At 41.5% G+C, this 19,244-nt stretch overlaps 1 protein-coding gene across 10 annotated transcripts in view; it reads left to right on the forward strand.

Annotated features, from left to right (window-relative positions):
* DPF3 (double PHD fingers 3) overlaps positions 1 to 19,244 on the forward strand; it is a 183,301-nt gene that overhangs the window by 86,392 nt on the left and 77,665 nt on the right. For all 10 annotated transcript variants that reach the window (XR_008449951.1, XR_008449950.1, XR_008449952.1 and 7 more), the window contains one exon: positions 17,233 to 17,360. Coding sequence is in view for 6 of the 10 variants with exons in the window: in XM_054067023.1 (XP_053922998.1) it covers positions 17,233 to 17,360 (128 nt within the window). In the remaining 4 variants the exon portion in view is untranslated. The remainder of the gene's footprint in view (positions 1 to 17,232; positions 17,361 to 19,244) is intronic.

The following is a 19,244-nucleotide window of genomic DNA, read 5'->3' on the forward strand; positions in this document are numbered from 1 at the left end:
TGATCAGATGGCCTGTAGTATACACCAACCACAAGGTTCCCATTGGTTCTTTCATCTTTAATTTTTACCCACAAGCTTTCAACCTGTTTGTGGCTACTCTTCAATGACCACTCTTCACATTCTATCCTTTTCCTGAGATAGAGGGCAACGCCTCCACCCCTCCTTCCCGGTCTGTCTCTTCTGAACAGCCTGTAGCCATTGATAGCCACATTCCAGTCACGGGACTCATTCCACCATGTTTCCTTGTTGTTAACTAGATCATAACTTTCAACTAGCACAGTAGCTTCCAGCTCCTTCTGTTTTTACCCAAGTTTTGTGTGTTAGTGTAAAGGCACTTCATCTGCCCTTCGGTTGCATCACCTTCCCAGTGGACCCTTTATTACCTATAAGGTGTTTTGGAGAAGTAGCCTCCCAAACACCTGACCCCTGATACCCATCCTTCCACCCCTTGTTAAGGGCTAGCTCGATGTTATCCGCCTCCCCCTTCATATCTAGTTTAAAGCCCTGTGTAAAAGCCCCGCAATCTCCTGGGCAAAGACCAGAGACAATAACATCTCTTTTCGTCTCAACTTCTCAGTGTGTAAAACTGAGGTACTAAAGCATTGATTTCATTTGTCTGTCTCAGAGAAGTGCTTAACAGGTAGCTAATAAATCTTTTTAGAGAGTTTGACAGGGGTAGGGGAGAGCTTTTTATTTAAAGGACTATATGAATAAAGCATGCCACTCGTCAAGCCTTTAAAGTGCTGGTATTAAATATTTTGGCCATCAGTATGAAAGCCTTGAAAAACTGGTATGAAAGTATACCAGCTCTGGTGCAAAATCTGGTCTTATGTGTAGCAGCACGATGATGAAAACCAAGTAATTTATTACACACCCATGTTTACAAATAAAGAAGCTCACCACAGGTGAATTTTTGAGGCAGTTTTCTCAAGGCTGGCTGTGCAGTGTAAGTTTCAGAAAGATATCTCAAGTTTTGCACAGTGTAACTCTTCTTGCTTCATTCTGGCCTTCTTTATGTCATGGCTGCCAGGGCTGTGATAACTTTTCCTTGAAATCATGTGCTGTTCTAGCTGGATATTCTTACATGTGATAAGCTGCAAATTCTTAGACTAATTTGACTCAGTATGTTCAAGGATGTGAGTGAATATGTATTTTTCCCCAAATCAGATTTCATGATTTTGCAGATAATAAACTCACAAATTTCTAGAAAAACAAATAATATTCTATAAATAGTCTAGTCAAGAAAACAAAAGCACTGTTTCTGGTGCTTAACTCTGCCGTCATGATGCTAGAATTTATGGAATTAACTCTGTGTAAATAGTTTCTCTTTAATTTGTGGGATCTGCAACAGGTCACTACAAGTATTTTATATTCATGGCTTTACCAGGAGAACTGTGTTGGGTAGTTAAGATTGCTTGTATGAATCACTTGGGATTACTCCTGCTTCTTGTGTGGCTGAGCCATTTTGCATAATTAGGAGAAAGCTATGTGAGGAAGCTACTGGGCTTTGGAACCTCTCTGGGTTTTGATCAAAAGCCCATTGAAGCCAGACCCCTCTGGCTCTAGTCATCAGGCTAAGGCAGAAGTAGCAACTGAACAAGAGAAGGCAATTTTGGAAACTGTTAAACCTTTATCCAAGTTCTCTGTGCCTCATCGCTGAGAATAGGAAAGTAGGTTGCATGTGTAGCAACCCACAGATACAAGCCTGTTGTAATTTCTGAAGCAATGCAGCCACTTAGAGGTGATTTTTCCTCCAGTGTGTAATCTCAGCTGTATTTAGTATATTTGTGGAAATGGAGTTACGGTGATTTTGGAGCCAGATTGTTTTGGAAAATGTGTTGGTTGCTACAGTAGGCTGTTAAATTGAAGGGATGGGTTGTGCTGGTGAACTCCTCAGAGCCTGTACAGTGTGTCTGCAGGTCGTCTCTTGGGACTTCATTTGCAATATGTGAGGAAAGCCTGGAGGGCTCAGGGAGCTGAGAAGGCATTGGCTTGAAATACCTGGGATGCTTGAGAGAGAGCTTACTTGTGCCACCACCCTTTCTTTATTTATCCAGCCCATTGTTTTGCTTTTTTGCTGTTCTTGGCTACTGTGTGTTTGACCTACATCTGGCTGCTAGGCGTCTTTGGGAAGAGGTTATTCAGCATGTGCCTCTTAAGCTGCCAAGGCCTGACTGTGAATGCCATGTCTCTAGGAGACATATTATTCCTACTGGAGAGGTAAAATGCTGTGGGATTTATTCCCTTACCATGAAGTTAACACCAATGTTTGCAAGTAATCATCAGGGTTACTTATTTCTGAAATAAACAGATTTAACCTTAAAAAGAGAGCAATGCAGGTGAGCTGAGGATGGAATTCTCTTCCTAGGGAAAAGGTGGTTTTGAAGGAGTGTTTGGTGATCTCTGAGTTGGTGCGGGGGGCTTAGGAGTGGGTTGCCCTATCAGTTCCTTTAAGTCTTGTCAGGAGGAAGGGATATGTGAACCTGTGGGGAAGCAGCAGGGGGTGGTACCTGGGGAAATGCTGGAGCCCTGCAGATTCTTTTCCCCTAAAGTACAAGTGATCAGCTCTCCAGCAAAGAGGAAGGCAGCTGGGAAGCTGTCTGCCCTGTAGGAGTCTTGCAGATAGATCTGAACCGGAACAGCTTTGCTGGCAAACCTCCTGGCACTTAGTATAGTCACTATGGATGCCTGAAAAGGAATAAGCCACACTGATGAAAGGATTTCTGTGAAGCACAAGAATAGTTTAGATGCAGCTACTGGGCACAAGATCCTCAGAAATGGGAATCTTTTATCTAATTCACTGCATCCATTTTGTACGTTCATGTGAGTAATCCTGTGAGTTCTCTGGTAATCACATGAAAAAGGGTTTATAGGATCAAGTCCCCGGGGCTTAGTCATGTAAGATGCCAAGCTGTCTAACCCCAGACAAGGAAAGCACCTGAGCTTGGGCTTTTAGAACATGAGTGATCTTTTTGTAATTAATGGGACTTGTCACATGCTTAAAATTAAATCCACATGTAAAGTACTGGGTTGGACCAGACTTGCAGGTTTGGTTATCAGTATCCTGCCAGACAGACTCAATAAAGTCACTGGTCTAGTAGATCAACTGTATAGTAGACACTGTGCACTATTTTATAGAAGAAAATGTTCACAAAAAATAGCAAAGAGATTACGGAATATCATTGAATTAAAAATATGATATAAAAATCCCACTATTTTCAATTTTATTGTTCTCCTGACACTTAGCAAATGAAATTGTTTTGTAGTCTAAAGTATTATAAAATTCATAACAGGTGATATTTTTCTGGAGTGTAATATAAAGGAATGAGCAATAAATGTTAATATAAAGTACAGTTTAAAATCTTACAAGCCAAGCTTCACGGATTTGCTGAGAGTAAAATGGGGACTGTGATGGCTTCCCCTCTCACATCCCTGCAACTCCTGGCACCGTCCTTGGTAGAAGTCTTCAGTCTGTTATTCCCATTCTGTCGGAATTGTCTTGTACCTGAGAGATATTACTGGACTGTAAATAATTTCAATATTCTGTGCATTTTGCATTTGATTGCCTAATGGTTTATTACAGGTGTTTTATGCTTCAGGATTCTGACACCTTTGGTGTTTGCCATGGTGTCCATTCCTGGTAATGAACTCCTTAGGGCAGGGAACGTTGATGTAAAGTATGTTTGGAGGGGAATTAAGAATGTGGTGGATGTAGCTTTTCTGTCTACCAGATTGGAGATTTCACTTAGGATGTACTTGTAGTATGGTTTCCCTCAAACAAACAAGGTAATTTAAGGTCAGAACCTTAGCTTAGCTGTTGTAGGTGATACAGTTCCATTAAAGACTACAGTGAGCAGCAATTCCATCAGATAAAGCTATGATTCTTGATCATAGAATCATAGAATGTTTTAGTTGGAAGGGATCTTAAAGATCATCTGGTTCCACCCTGCTACTATGGACAGAGATGCCTTCCACTAAATCAGGTTTCTCGAAACCTCACACAACCTGGTCTTGAACACCTCCAGGTACGTGGCACGGGGCATCCGTGACTTCTCTGGGCAACCTGTTCCAGTGCCTCACCACCCTCACAGCAAAAAATGTCTTCCTTATATCTAATCTAAATCTCCACTCTTGCAGTTTAAAACCGTTACACCTCGTCCTGTCACTGCATTCCTTGATAAAGTGCCCCACCCCACTTCCTGTAGGCCCCCTTTAAGGCTACTGGAAGGCTGCTCTAAGCTCTCCCCAGAGCCTTCTCTTCTCTAGGCTAAACAAGTTCAACTTTCTCAGCCTTCATTCATATGGGAGGCCCTCCAATCCTCTGATCATCTTTGTGACCCTCCTCTGGACTTGCTCTAACAGAGCACTCCAGAAGTGATGTAGGAGAAAGGCTGAAAACTTTACTCTTCCTGATGAAAAATATGCACTTCTGGATGCATGTGATTGCCCTGGGGAAGTGTGGGGTTAGTGACTTAGGAACACACATGGTCATGATTAATATCCTATGCATCTCCTCCAGAGCTGTAGTGACAATTCTTTTGTTGTTGGCCTAAAATAAACAGCATTGCATGATAGGAATAAAAGACAAATTTTCAAAACTGGCTTATACATTTCAAGTGTTAAAACTACATCTAAATTCTTTAAGCAAGTGACTAATTTCTTTGTGATTTTGAGAGACGGTGAATGCTTTTATCTTCTCATGATTTTCTTGGTGCAATATCTGTGAAAGATACAGTTACAGATATGTGCTATCCTGACAAAGTAAGGTTCATAGTTATAGGAATTTCTGGACAAATTATGCTGTATTTGTAAATGATGCTATGGGTACATCTGCCGTGTAATACTCATTGCCTAAGTGAGGTAGCAGCACAGCAGGAGAACTGGAAGCACAGAGGCTGTATCTATGAGCAGTGCTATAGACCAGGACAGTATCAGCAGACAAAGGCACTATTAACTAAATATAAAGGAGTCAGGATTAAGTGCTTTGTGCCTCTGAAGCTGCTATACCAGGGTTGGCACTATAAATATATTACAGTATATTTTTCCAGGGAGATTTCTGTTAATATCTGAATGGGCAAAATAAAAAAAAATTAACCTCTCTCTGCTAAAGATGATGCCCCAAGTACAACTGCACTCTTAGCAAGTGCTACAGATGGAACCAGAGTGCATCCAACTTTTTTGTTTTGCCTTTCAATCCTGAATCTTAATTAGTTCCCTACTGCTTTAGGACATGCACAACATTTTAATAGTCATAAGGACTTACTCCAATCCTCCATTTGCCATTTCCACGATTCACCCTTTCACACCAGTAGTGGCTGTCTTCACACACACACACCCACCCCCCCCCATTTAGGAATAGCATAAAGAAAACTAAATAGCCAAGAGTGTAGCTGTAGATTGATGAGGTTGTCACACCATTCTCTTCACTGTTTTCTTCCAACCTGCACTGTGCTCTAATAGACGGATGATTGCTGGGGGAGGGAGAGAGTTAGCAAATCCCACAGCCAGATGTTCAGGGATGGACAGAGCGACCTTCTCCAGGAACAGAAAGGAATATAACTGTGTCCTTCTGAGGGAGAAGGACACTCAGGTGCCTCCGGCTGCCCGTGTTTATCTCTCCTTTCAAAAGGAGCACAAATGGGCTCAGCATGGCTGCAAGGATGGATGTTTCTTGGTGCATCAGGGGAAATGACCAGTCATCCGTCTCTTCACTGTGGAGCCTGCCTGCAGCCATCAATCTTGTAGCCCAGCACGGCAGCTCCTTTGGCTTAGTTTGGCTCAACGTTAGATGAACAAAGGGAAATGAAAGCTGAGCAGGGGGGAAGAGAGAGGAGCAACTATTCTCTATTTCACTTCATTTTCCCCTTGCATGGCTCTCTCTTCCCTGTTATCATCTATTTTCACTGTGTTTTGTAAGGTGTGGAAAGGACCCAGGATGTACATTTTTCAGGATCTAGGTGATTACAGTGCTTCTTTGTTAGCAGAGAGGAGAAAGGAAAGAGATACTGAAAAGGCATAATTCAAGGCCTAGAACTTCCATTTTTCAGACTTTTCTGTGGCAGTTTCCAGAACAAGCCTGCCATAGTTCAGCTGTAGTAGGTAAGAAGAAGCAATAAAATAGCTTTCCTGTTTTTCTCCCTTGTTCTTCCAGATTCCTTCCTCAATGTCACTTTAGTGTTTTCAGGTGTGTGCTTAATCTCTCCATTTCTGTTCTATTCAAAAAGCAATCAACAAAGCCACATGATAGGGCTTTCTGGAGAAAGGTATGTACTGATATCCAAAACCGTGATGGTAGCTCTTGTCAGCAATTGCAAGCTCACTTGAGGCAAGCCTGCTTGATGCAGTGGCACGGGGGCTACACAGGCTTGTGCAGCACTTGTGATTCCTTCTGTGAAACTGGAGGTCATGCAGATATCTTTGTTGCAGTTGGTATGCAGCCCATCAAAATAAAAACCATTCAGATATGTCTGCTTGTACACCTGGCATGGAATTAACTGATTCCATCACTGAACTCAGATGGGCCAGTTTTGCCTGAAATACTCAGATTTGATGTACTTTGAGCAAGGCCAGAAGGAAAAGAGATGTGTGAATTCACTACTTGCTGGAGTCGCACAGCTAGCGTCTGCTTTTCCATGGTGACCTGCAATGTGGTTGCTTATACTGTTTTCCCCTAAAATTCTTGCCTCTGGATATCATAGCAGAACACTTGGCTTGTTTTGTAGAAGACTTGTTTAGAGACAGTGTTGTTCCCCTTAGCAGTACCCCACTGTGGAGTTGATGTATTTAAAAAAATGTGTGATTACATTTACTTTTGAATTTTCCTGACTGACCTCAATGATCTAAGCATCAGGTCCCCTGCAGAACCATAGCAGGAAACTTCTCTCTTCTGCTTTCTACTGTAGGCAAAGAACTAAGATTTCCCAGGCATAGAAAAAGGTTATTAGGAGACCCAAGGCCCAACTAGGCACTGAGACGGGGCAAGAGAGCCCTGTGAAAGCAATTATTGGACATGCAGATATCTGAGGAATCTTTACCTGCTTTCAACTCAAACGTGCCATCTGGAGTGAATAGACTTATGCCAAGATAGGGGAAATTTATCCCATCATGGGTTTAAAGGGCTGCTTTGCAGTTTGTGCTGAGATTTTGTTTTGGTTTTACCATAAACCTAAAGAATAAACCATCAAGGAAAACTTTTGTTTAGTGAAAACCAGCTTCTCCTCCCACATACCTTGCATGCACAGGCTTCATGAGTGAGCGCAAGACCTTTCTGAATGGGGATATTCAGGGAATTCTTTCGTATTTTCTTTACAAAATAGATAGCATCCTTTCCAATGCATGCATTTAATGGTGCTCATTTTGAATGAATGATCATATTTTCTGCTGCTACACATTTTGCCTACCTGCAAATTTTGAAAAAAGACAAATCTTGTGCATGTTGTTATGAGACAGACCCCAGATGGCACATCTGTGTCTCGGGATGCCCTCTGGCTGGCCTGTTGGCAGGCATTCCTGTGACTTTGAAGGTCACCTTGTTTACACCTTGCCTTTTTCCCCCTCCCTATTCAGAGTCTTGCTGAGCCTGCAGGCTGGGCTTCACCATCTGCATTTTCTCTGGTGCCATTAATCTTCCTGTTTACCATTCTGTTATTAATTCTAGAGTTCACCTTTTTGTCTAAACGCTTTATAGGCCTCTTGGAATTTCTTACCTTTTTATGGCAAGAGATCTGAGCATCTCAGTAGATGATTTGCTTTGTTCTTTCCCATTTCTGAAAGAATACCTACTAGCATCTCATGCCATTTTTCTATTGCAAGCATTCTTTCTTATAATAACATTTGACAATTATATAGCTTCATCTATTAGGTGCATCTTACCCTATGAGTAAATATCCTCACTCCTTGGAATTTGTGAATTGTCCACTGAAATCTGGTATCTGTGGAAACAGTCCCAGTTTTTCGGTGTTCTTCTTGGCTGGAAAAGAAAGGTGTTTAATCCTGGCTTTGTGAGAACCTGTAAAAACACCTGGCATGTTTGGTGTGCTTTATTTGAATGCCTGAATGCCTATGAATATTAAACAAACCCTACCAAATCCCAAAGGATAGATGAAGGCTATCTCCATTTGACAGATGATGGAAAAGCAGAGGGTGCCTTTGTTAGAGTTCGGTCCAATATCACACGGTAAGACTGCAACAATGCCAAGGGCAGCAAGCATCTAGAATGATTGTTCTCTGTCCTATCCTAAAATCATTGGCACTTTGCTGTGGCCTTTGGTAGTTTATGTAGGTTTGTTATTTACTGAGCCAGGCACACTGAACAAGCTCTGCTTGGTGTGGCGGACTTCTTCAGGCACTGTGCCATGCAAATGTGGCTATCCTTCTTCCCAGACCTGCCCGGGTCACAGAGCACTGTCTTCCTGCAAGTGGGAGCTTTGCAGATGGAGATGCAGGATCAGGACTGGGACACCTGTAATCTGGCTGAGCGGTGCTAATAAGCCCTGCTGCATCCATACTGATGCCTTCAGAGCCGACTGCACGTCTCTGCTGCTCCCCAGTGCTTTGAGTGTTAGAAGGGCCTCATTAACAGAGTTGCCACATCAGGTGGAGCAAACTGGAGCTGAGCACTGCACTCAGGCAAATAACACCCTAGTCTGGAATAGGAGAAATTGCAGAGCAGTCTCCCAAGAATCATTGCAGAACTCAGATTGGCTTTGGCAGGTTTATCAGCTCTGGCGTAGTGCTGGCTCTACTAGGCCTAGACTGAATTAATTGTGATGCTTGTGCACTGCATTTGAGAGATAACTGCATTACAGAGATTTATCTGTTACTAAAGGTATCCCCTCCCCTGTCCTCGATAAGGAAGAGTAGAAGATATGCAGAATCTCACAGAATTTGTAGCAAGGTTACAGCATGGCTGGTTTTATGTGTGGCTTATATAAGTTTGCATTCAGTATGAGTGGTTTTATTCATTGCTGTCACATATGGAAATAATAGAGTTGATTGCAGTGCCGGTCCACTCCATGTTACGATTTGCAGAGCATGCAGTGTAGGGGTGACTGACCCAGTCATGTGGTGTGGGGGTGGCTGGTGTTTGCTGATAGCTGTCAGGTTACTGGATAACAATCAGATTCCAGTTCTCCTGATGGGTCAAAAGGCCCATCCATCTATGTGACTATATCTGTATGACCACTTGCAGATGAGTAGGCCAAGTTATTCTCTTGTACCAGACAGGCCAGAAGCCCTGTTAAGGTGCTGCAAAGCTCAAAGGAGTAGACTTTGTACTCTGAAATTTTCTCTAAATTGTAGCCGTTACCCAGACTCTGTCTCTCAATGCTGCCTATGGTGTTCCCTGATGCTGCAACTGTCCCAGTGCAGTGCAAGCCCGTCTGGAACACAAATGCAAAAGTGACCAGAACACAAATGAGTGCAAGAATAAAATTATTGAATGGAGATGTCATATTCCTTTATGTGATTTGAGCCCTGAGGGTAGTTACCTGATCCAGCATTTAGCCTGATATTTTAATTTGGCAGTCTTTGAGAAGCAGGTACAGTATATTCTATGTGACAATGATTTATATCTGTGCTGAGAACTAAATCTGTACAGAACTTCCAAGAGACAGCTGACAGGAGGGCTGTGGTTTTTTATTGAGAGATTTTATAGAGGAATTCTAGTCTGCCAAAGAAATACAGCTGCTTGTAAAGTCCACATTTTGATGATGGGTTAAACTAAACAATGCTTCACCTTACATTTGAGAACCTCTGCTGTTTTCTGCAGCCTTATTTCTCCCTCCTGCTTTGTTGTAGTCTCCTAGAATATATTTTAGCTAGAGGCTCATAGAAGCTTTCCATTGGATCTTGGTCTTAAAATTCAAAGTTGTCCTCTGATTTTTCTGCAGTTTATGCCCAGGCTGAAGAGTGAAAGTGTACAATCTCTCCATATTACGGTTTCCTCTATCTTCTTCCATCTCTTCGCTTTCTCCTCCTGCTCCCTGCCCAACCTCTCCATGAGACTAGTAGCTTCACAGGAAGAGGTGCTAGGGAGACATTGGGATTTTCCAGTCTCCCAGTGATCCCTAGAACAAATCTCAGGAGTGCCTAAAGTATACAGCAAGTGTTTACTAAGATTCATTTCACAGCTTTATAAGACCCCATGGCTCCAGCCTGAAGAGGAATTTTCACTTAGTGGCAAATAGTCCTCCAAACTATTCTTTCAGCACAAAATGGTTTGTTCTCAGGAAACAAATACTTTCTTATCTTCAAGTAGTCTTGCTTTTAAAACTGGTTTATCATTCTCTTTGACTGGATTCTGTTCTCATCATGGCCCTGTTCACCTTGAGAGTGCAATAATATACGTGAGGTTTGAGGGTGGAATTGACAGTAGAGGCAAAGAGTTACTGGAGTAGCCTTAAAATCTCCAGTACAGCCATGGCTTTTTTTTCCATCAGGTTTTGATTAAAAATAGAGTGAATTTGATGTTTACTACTCTGTAGGGGCATTTGTTTGGCTTTACAGACCCCTTGTGAGAATCTGTGTTATCAGATGTCCAGTCCCAGGGGAGGCCCAGAGCTAGGCTGGCAGGAGATCCTACAGACCAGGGTTGGAGACAAGTTTAAGTCTAGAACTGGTACTGACATGTTTGCCACAGATGGGTGCTGAGTTACAGTAGTTTTGGGAGAACAGGCTGGGATAGCAGGGACCATGGAAGTCAAGATTAAAGCATAACAACAATGTCAGCACCTGCCCCCTGGGATAGCAGGGGATGGTGCAGTGAAAGAAGGGCTTCAGAGATCCAGATGTGCAGGAGGAGTGAAGATCTGTTCTGCATGGCACTGGTAGAGAATTGCTTATGAAAAATGCCTGCAGAACCCTGCCTTTAGTTTACATGGTTCTGGTCACTGCTGTGAATGCATCAGTTCCAAGGATGGTAACAAATAACTGTACTGACCACAAACATAACAAACAAGCAAGCAAGAAAACAAGCTAAGGAGATCCTTAGTCTGGTTGTGCACACATAGAAAAGCTACAAAATCCAGCTATTCACGTAAGGCATTGTCTCCTCTTTCTTTCTTAAGGGATTCCTACCCCTCCCCACCCCCACCCTTTGCACTCCAATGCTATATTTGTGCCTTGGAGATGTAGAGATGAGCATATGATGGATGGATGGATGCTGCTTGTCTGGGTTTTTCACCACCATTTCCCCTGGGGCACTCTGTCTGCTGGCAGAGAGCACCATCCCAAAAGATGGTATCTCTTGCAAACTCGACAGCTAACAGACAGCTTCTCTCTCTGCATATTTCCCCAAAGAAGAGCAGGCTTAATCTGGTTTTTATATGGCATATTTCATTCTAATCTTTTTGACTTCCCATGTTCCCAATACGCCATCATAAATAAAACGCTGGGGGTGGGAACAGCTAAGATGCTGAGGCTTCACACTCTTGTGACACTGATAGATTCTCATTTTAAACTGTCATGGGATTTAATTGCTTGCTGAGCCACTGCACTGCACTTTCAGATACATCCTGCCACATCCTCTTAATGAGCTTAGTGGCTGCATTCACTCAGTGGTAGTTCTGTTTGCTGTGAATTAGGTGGCTTTTTTAGACCACCTATATGATTTTAAAGAGGTAGCAGTTATTAAGGTAATATCCTTCGATTTATCCCTCTTAAGCAGCACTTCATGAACTCTTTAAGCATAGTTTCCTCTGGCACGTCCTATGTTCCAAAAAATCAGCACCAAGAAACAAAAATGCAAGAATCTATGTGCAAAGTCAGTATTTGTCTAAGATGGGTTTTGGAAGCCAGATTGCTTTGGTTTGCATAGTAGCTGTCTCTGGCATGATAGATCATGCTGGAACTCACCCAATAAGTATCTCTGTTCCCAATTAGAACTGGAAATGGAGCTGCTTACGAGTGCACAGAGATGATGGCTTGGGTGGCAGCTGCTACTGTGGAGATGGAAATGATCCATTGTAAAACAAATACGTTGCACTGTATAGAAAAAGGGATGATTGTTTTTAATTTATATTTCAAAGAGACACTGAAAAGTTGCTTAGCTCCCAACATGTTGTAAACCAAATGTAGCATATTTAAGGGCAGGAATTTGCAGTTATTTTGGTGACTCAAAACTTGAAAAAGCTTACCATTTTGTAGGGTTTGTGAAAATGTGCCTCTTTGGAGGCAGCAGTTCAGTAGAAAACAGATAAAGGAATGATGCTGGCGTGGGTGCTCATTCAGTTTCTACCACCATGGTCTACGGACCTCCATAAATAGAGAGGTTGCTGCACTGAGCTGGTAAGCAGAAATAACCATGTTAATTTAATCATCAGGAAAGGGACTCTGCCAAGTTAAGAAACATAAATTTTAATTATATGCACACACACGTATTTGAGTTACAACATATGCACAATATTTAGCTGTGACACCAATAATACCATGGTTTATTAAAGCAGGAAGATTTCTTAAATAAATTTTTCATTTATGACTTTTGTTGATTTGACACTTCCATTTTGTATGGTTCTGACCACTTCCTGTGTCTCCTACACTAATCAAGTGCTATTGCATTTGCAATACTAATCAAAAGGAAATTCATCTACAAACCCTCTTAATTTTTTTTTGTATAAATGAGTAAGCTTTTAGTTATAGTGCTTTTACTAGTAGTTATGATGTGTAACAAAGATTGTTTTCTGAATTGAAATGTCTGAAGAAGAGCTTGTGGTACAAACTAGGAGTTATAAAGAATTTAGAACAATTAGTGAGTAGCAACTATATCAACTACATTTAAAAGAGATTTGGATATAATTCAAGGATTTAAAGACCCATAAATTCTACATGAACATTTGAGAAATTGATTGAAACAGCAATTAGGTATAAGCAGTAAAGCACCTGGGAAATGATGATATAGGAGGTTTTAACTGACTTCTCTTTTTTCCTGCAAAGGAAACCCATGTCTCCCTACTTTCTTAAAATTCTTTGCATGATATATAAAGAACTAATAGATAAGAAGTTCAACAATTTATTTAGACTTTCTGAAGACCTTTGGTATGTAATAGGCTTCCAAAGAGAAATAAAGCATTGTCTTGTATCAAAACTTGTAGAATAAAAGATGAACCAAAGGACAGATTGAAAAAAAAGAACTTTCATATGGAAAAAGGCTAATGGCTGGTGCATGAAGGTTTGGAGTTTGGTCAGTGTTCTGTAATACTGTGATGAAGAAGCTGGAGAAACAGAGTACCTTGTAAGCTGTACAGATTTGCCCGTAGTACAAAGTTATTTAGAGCCATCGTGGCCAAGGGGGTCTGTGTAGACCTCCTTGGGAGGATCTGAATGGACTTCGGAAATAGGAGGCAGGATGGGCATTTTTAATTTGTCACCTGTGTGTTGGAAGTGTTACTATAGGAAGTTCTTGTCCCTGTTATGATGTTCCTAATTCTGCTTAGTATGCAGCTTGGACACTGCAGGACACTGCCTGAGGGGTAATATAAAGAGTATTGTAATGCATTTGTTTAAATGGGCAAAATGGCTTAATCTGAAAATATCAGGTGCAGCATTGGTCTATCTTGGGAAGGTTATTGAAGAATAAGAGGAAGTTCAGAGGGGTCTGACAGGACAAAGCCATATGGAAAACTTACCACAGCAGAGTAATAGAAAGGATTGTGACTGTTTATTCTTGAAAGAAGAGGAATAGAAAGAAATAATAAAAAGGTTTGATCAGGAACTTTGATCAGGCAAGCGATAAAGTGAAGCATTCCTTCTTTCAAACCATATTTTGACTATTGAACTCTCTCAGATGGGAAAAGATCAAGGGCACAGGCGTATCAAAATTCAGAAAAGGCTGGGTTATTTTGTGGATTTCTAGAAAAGCCAGATTTAGGATAACTAGAAACGATACTGCATTTATCCCACAGGACTGATGTCCTAGACATCAGTAGGAAATGTACTATTAGGGCAGGTTATTTTCTTTGCATTTCTCTCCTGAGAGACACTCATACCTTCTTCTGCAGCATCTGATGTGACTGAATAGTATAGGACAACAAATATCAAAGCAAACAGAGGCAAGTATGGGGTCACAGCTTAATTTCTCAAGCCTAGAAGACCCTCTCTGGCCTTGTTTGAAGCTTCTGGCATTGTCTGGTGCCTTCAAAAGCAGGACAGTGGGTGAAATGGACCCGGCTTTGCTTCTGTACAGCAGTTCCTGTGGTGTGGGGGAAGCCTTGATCTTTCACATGAAAACTAGATTTCAGGCATTGAGTTAGCTTCTCAGTTTTCTTTAGGATACAGGTATAAGAGAAAAATTACTTATCTAGCTTTTGTGGGAAAAATCTTGAGAGTTAAATACAAAAGAGAAAATTAGGGTTTAAATGAAATTAATTTAATGATCCATAGTAGTTTTTAACTGTTTGTCTAGATTAACTGAACCATTGTTTAGATTTTTGGAGGCTTTTATCACCGAGGATTCAAAAAGTAGTTTGGAAACATAACTTCCCGTCTTCGTTATGGTATCCTTTACAGACTAGGCACCTTCCAGGAAGGACTGAATTAATTATAAAGATTGAATTCATTACTGGGAGGTTGTCTTTGGGCCTTTGTAGGTTTTTATACAGTAAAATTTATTTTCCAGATAAGATAGTGTCTGCCATTTCCCACTTTATAGAGCTGCTTAGGAATGAAAATGATTACTCTTAGAAGCTGTCAGTGGAGAAGAAAATGAAGGAATTCAATAGCAGTAAACCCAGTGGGCAGATGAAGCAGCTGCCCTGAGCTTCTTTTCACTGGATTTCCTGCCCACTAACTTAACTTTTTGGTGACTCAACCTCCCCATCATTAAACTGGGAACAAAAGTATTACCTCACACCGCCATGTCAGTAGGATGTTAAATTTAATAATTAAAAAATACTCTGAGAGTTTTGGATGAAAAGTCTCCTGGAGTGTTGCTGGTGGGAAGCAGCAGCACCACGGCACACAAACATGCCTATTAAAGAGAGGTGCTGGTTTTTGACCTTCGAGCCTACCTTTCCCACTCACTTAATGTTCAATATCTCTGGAACAAACAGGAAGCAGTTTTACTTTCATATACATTCTACTTATCTCTCATGCCTTCCTTGCTCATTCCCTTTTCTAATGCATTCATTTGCTGAGTGTATCGGTATCCAGAGACAGGCATAGCTTGTCACTTTGAAGACCTGTTTGTTTCCAATGCCCTTGAGCTTGCTTGAAGCTTCTTCTCTTGCTGAATGAGTGATGACCACTTGGGTTTTGCAGTCCCACAAGGTTCTAAATACAAAGCAGATGTCCTTTTGCACCTAAGCACAGCACTTTGAAACCAAGCCAAGGCCACAGCCAGAGATGATTACGGAGGTTCCTTAGTGACTTTAGATTCAAGTGTTGGGATTTGCACATAAATCAAGTCTAAAAATCCCTTGTTTCTATTGAAACGCCCTCATTTAGCATCCAGAGGGAGGTACTAGGAGTTCATAGAGGGAAATTCAATCTATATGATTTTCTGTTGACTGTTTTGTCTGTTTTACGGTTTGAGTAAGGGAGATGTTGGCGAAGGTAGCATAATAGGGCTGGGTGTGCAGCGTAATGCTGAAAACAGAGGCCTGACTGAATGGACCTCCTTGTGATGAGAAGGAGGATCAATTCACTATTGACCGCATCCCATTGTGTGGGTTGTCCTGGGTGTTTCCTTTGAAAATCCCAGTGGTTTGGGTTTTCTGCATGGTTTGTACTCAGCTTTTCCCTCCATGAATAGAATAGGTTTTGCTGGAATTTTTGATGGATTTTCTGTGGTTATTGGCTAAGCAATTCTCTCTCACTTCAGAGGACTTAAGCAAGCGTATTGTTGAAGCACTGATCAGGGACCCTGAATCATTTGCTGGCTTAGAGATTTTCATATGTAGAACAAGCATATTCCTGGGACATAGTTGCCCCCAAGAAACAGATTATATGTTAGTGCCCTAGGTGGAAATGTTCATTCATTATTATTTGGATTGCGGGAGTGATTTGGGGCTTTGTAAACACATGAATTTCTGCCCTGCAGAGTTTACAACTTGTGGTGGTAGAAAGAAAGGGAGCTTCAGGCAGACTGGGGAACACAACGCAGTCCTAAAAGATGAGAAGTGAACAGAGCTATGAAATAAGGACACTAGATGCTGACTTTTGACCATCAGTCCTGTGCTGTATTACTTTATAAACCTGTTGGCCTAGAGTAAGGAATTAATTTTAGAAGGGAGAGAGTTCTTGAAAAATCCACACCTTGGCAGGTAAAAAGACCTTCAGGATGTCTCCCTGACATAGGATTTGCCTGAATGACCTCCTGCATGAGTCAGGTAGAGGCCAAGCTCTGCAAGGAAAATGGAATTCTTCCCCAGGTGTATTTCAACATATTGCTACAATTAGGATGTCGTATTTGCCTGTCTGCTGCACAGCCTCACAATCTAGTGGCAGCATTCAGAAGGGGAAAAAGGCTGTGTTCCTTCACTTGTATGGCAAGTTGCATCAAGCTTCCTTATAAACCTGTGCTGTGTCTTGGACTCCTGTGTCTCATAGCCAGCCTTTGGCTCTTCCTACAGTGGCTGGGGATCATCCTGTTTTATGGGCTGAATTCTGTACTCACAGCTGTGCAGACTGGTGTTTCTTCATTGGTGTAGGACTGTTTAAAACAAACTGAAGATTTTATCTAGTCAATATTAAACGAAAATTTGATACACATCTCCTCGTTTTTTCAGCGTAAGTTCTCAGCACTGGCCCCTCACACTAGCTTTCTACTTCCCCCGATCTGGTACATGCCTTGAGGTAGGAGAATGCTTCGTGTAGCCGTGCTGTGTAAACTGTGCCAGATGCTGAATTGTATTGAAGTACTTTTCTACTTTGTGAGATCAGATCCTCCTACTTGTTATTTCAGTATCGTAGAAGGCCCTGTTTCATTCTCTATTTGAAGCATAGGTAGTTTACATAAAGGAGAAGGATCTTTTCCCCATTTATTTCCTCCTGATACCATATGTCCAGGTTTTTTTTTCCTATAAGCAAACATAGCAATTGAAAATATACCAGGTTTTCAGTAAGATAGACATGAATCCTATGTGGGGATCCTTTGTGGTTAAAAGAAGAACTTGAAGAAATCTCCTTCAAGACAGAAACGAGCTTGAAAGTCTGTCAGTCTTCTGCTTGTCATCTCTGTCTTTGTGCTTGTTAGCTGTCTGTGGATTACACACACAGTCAGTGTGTTTTGTTTTTCAGAAGTTGATCTGCCTCTGAAGAAAGATGGGTTCACATCAGAAAGTACAACTCTGGAGGCCTTGCTACGTGGAGAGGGAATAGAGAAAAAAACGGACACTAAAGAGGAAGACACTATACAAGAAATCCAGGTAAAGGAGAGCCCCATGCCCTGACAACAAGGCTACATCTTACAATTTGTCTCAAACCCCAGCAGATTTTGTCCGGTGGCAAACCAGTGCACGTGTTGATACTTGTCAAGATGTTATCAAACCATTGTACCACACTTTGATGCTCAATATGAACCCAGCACCTCATGTACTTCTGTCACAAAATCTTGGTCATTTGTTCCAGAAGAGCTCCTGTTTCAGAATTGGTTTTGCAGCATTATGAGATGATTACATATAAAGCTGACAGGTAGAGATGAGTCCCAGCCATAAACTGCATTTTAGTGCATCAGATTTAAAAAGAATTTGGACATGGATTTGAACTGGGTTCATAGCTGCTGACTTTAGACAAAAATGTGTTATTGCCTGCTATGTTTTTTCTTACACTGAGAGGCCTTCAGGAACTACACAAGCAAACTAAAACATTAAAAACATTCTAATGTTAATTATCTCTGTTATTATTAGTGATGCAGGTATGAAAAATATTGCTTCTTTACACATTTAATGGCTTGAAAGTTATTGGTTTTGATTCCACTTCATCCTTTAACAATTAAAAGAAGAAACACATTTGTGGGTCTGTCATAGAATGAATTCAGCTAATATAAAGGGTTCTTATATAAGGGCATGACACTTTACAAAGGCATCTTAAATTGCTAGGAAAGCGGGCCTTTCCCAGGGGAGCAGTGGCAGATCTTTGGTGATGCTAAACTACTATCATGATATGAGTCTCTATTAGTGATTTTTAGCAGGACCCATTGTCAATGTGTCAAACTTGGTAACTTCAGCTGGAACACAGGATGATGCATTTATAGCTGAAACTAGTAAAAATTTGAGTGGGCAGACCCATGCCAAATGAAACAGAAGAGCGTGGGCATCAAATCTATATTACTTGGAGCTCACTCCTACTGGTCTTTTTGCTAGAAAGTTCACACATCAGGGCAGTGAGATTAGGTCTCCCATTCCCAGTTCCACAGGTAAAGGAGCACCATCAAAGAGGAAGCATCCCATGCTCGTGGAATGAGGAAAAGCTTGGCGTGAGAGCCTGTCTGTATTTTTTCTTCAGTAGCGTACCTCTGTCTGTTAAGCTGAGAGCCCCAAAGCTCTGTTTATACCTGCTTCCAAGGTCACAATAAGTCATGATGCAGCATCCTTATGAGATTGACAAGTGCCTTTGGATGTTGCTGTGTGATCCGAGCTCCCGAATTATCTCCAGCAGCAGTCCAAGGAGAGAAACTTCAGAGATGATGGAACTGACACAAGCCCGAGCATTGCGGGAAGCGGGTGCGAAAATATACAAAAATTTTTCAGCTAAACTGCCCTAGTGGTGACCTGTCACCTGGATAGTAGTTTCATCAGATACATGTCAAAAGACATGTTTTGCTGTTGTTTCTTACACAAGCACGGCTTATCTGGATTCAGTCTATAGAACAATGATTATTGAAGCCTTTACTAGTAGTCAGCTTTCTGTGTGTACTTTGGCACCTGGCAGCTAGACTGTACCAGATCAAAATCACAATCAGTGTCTTTTATCAGTATGACAAAGAGAAAATGCAAAACTTTCTTTTGTTCCTTTGCATGATTTTCTGCATTTTAACTTGAAAGGGCACAGCCTCAGTGGTGGTGAGAGTGAGCAGGTGGAGTAGACATAGGTGTAGTTCCCAACTCAGTCCTACCTTTTCAAACTCACAGTGTCTGGCAGGAGATGTCAACGTAGTGCTTAGCTGTACTGAAGTACATTGGGCTAGGAAACTTTCAGAAAGGCAGAATAGGAAAAGACAAGTTGCTTTGCTAAAAAGGGTGGGGGTTGCTTCTATTAAATAGATGCAGTCATTGGGAACTGCTGTACAGTTGGTACTTAACAGGGTTGAG

This window comes from Cuculus canorus, chromosome 5 (assembly GCF_017976375.1).
Source record: "Cuculus canorus isolate bCucCan1 chromosome 5, bCucCan1.pri, whole genome shotgun sequence".
Lineage (NCBI taxonomy): Eukaryota > Metazoa > Chordata > Aves > Cuculiformes > Cuculidae > Cuculus > Cuculus canorus.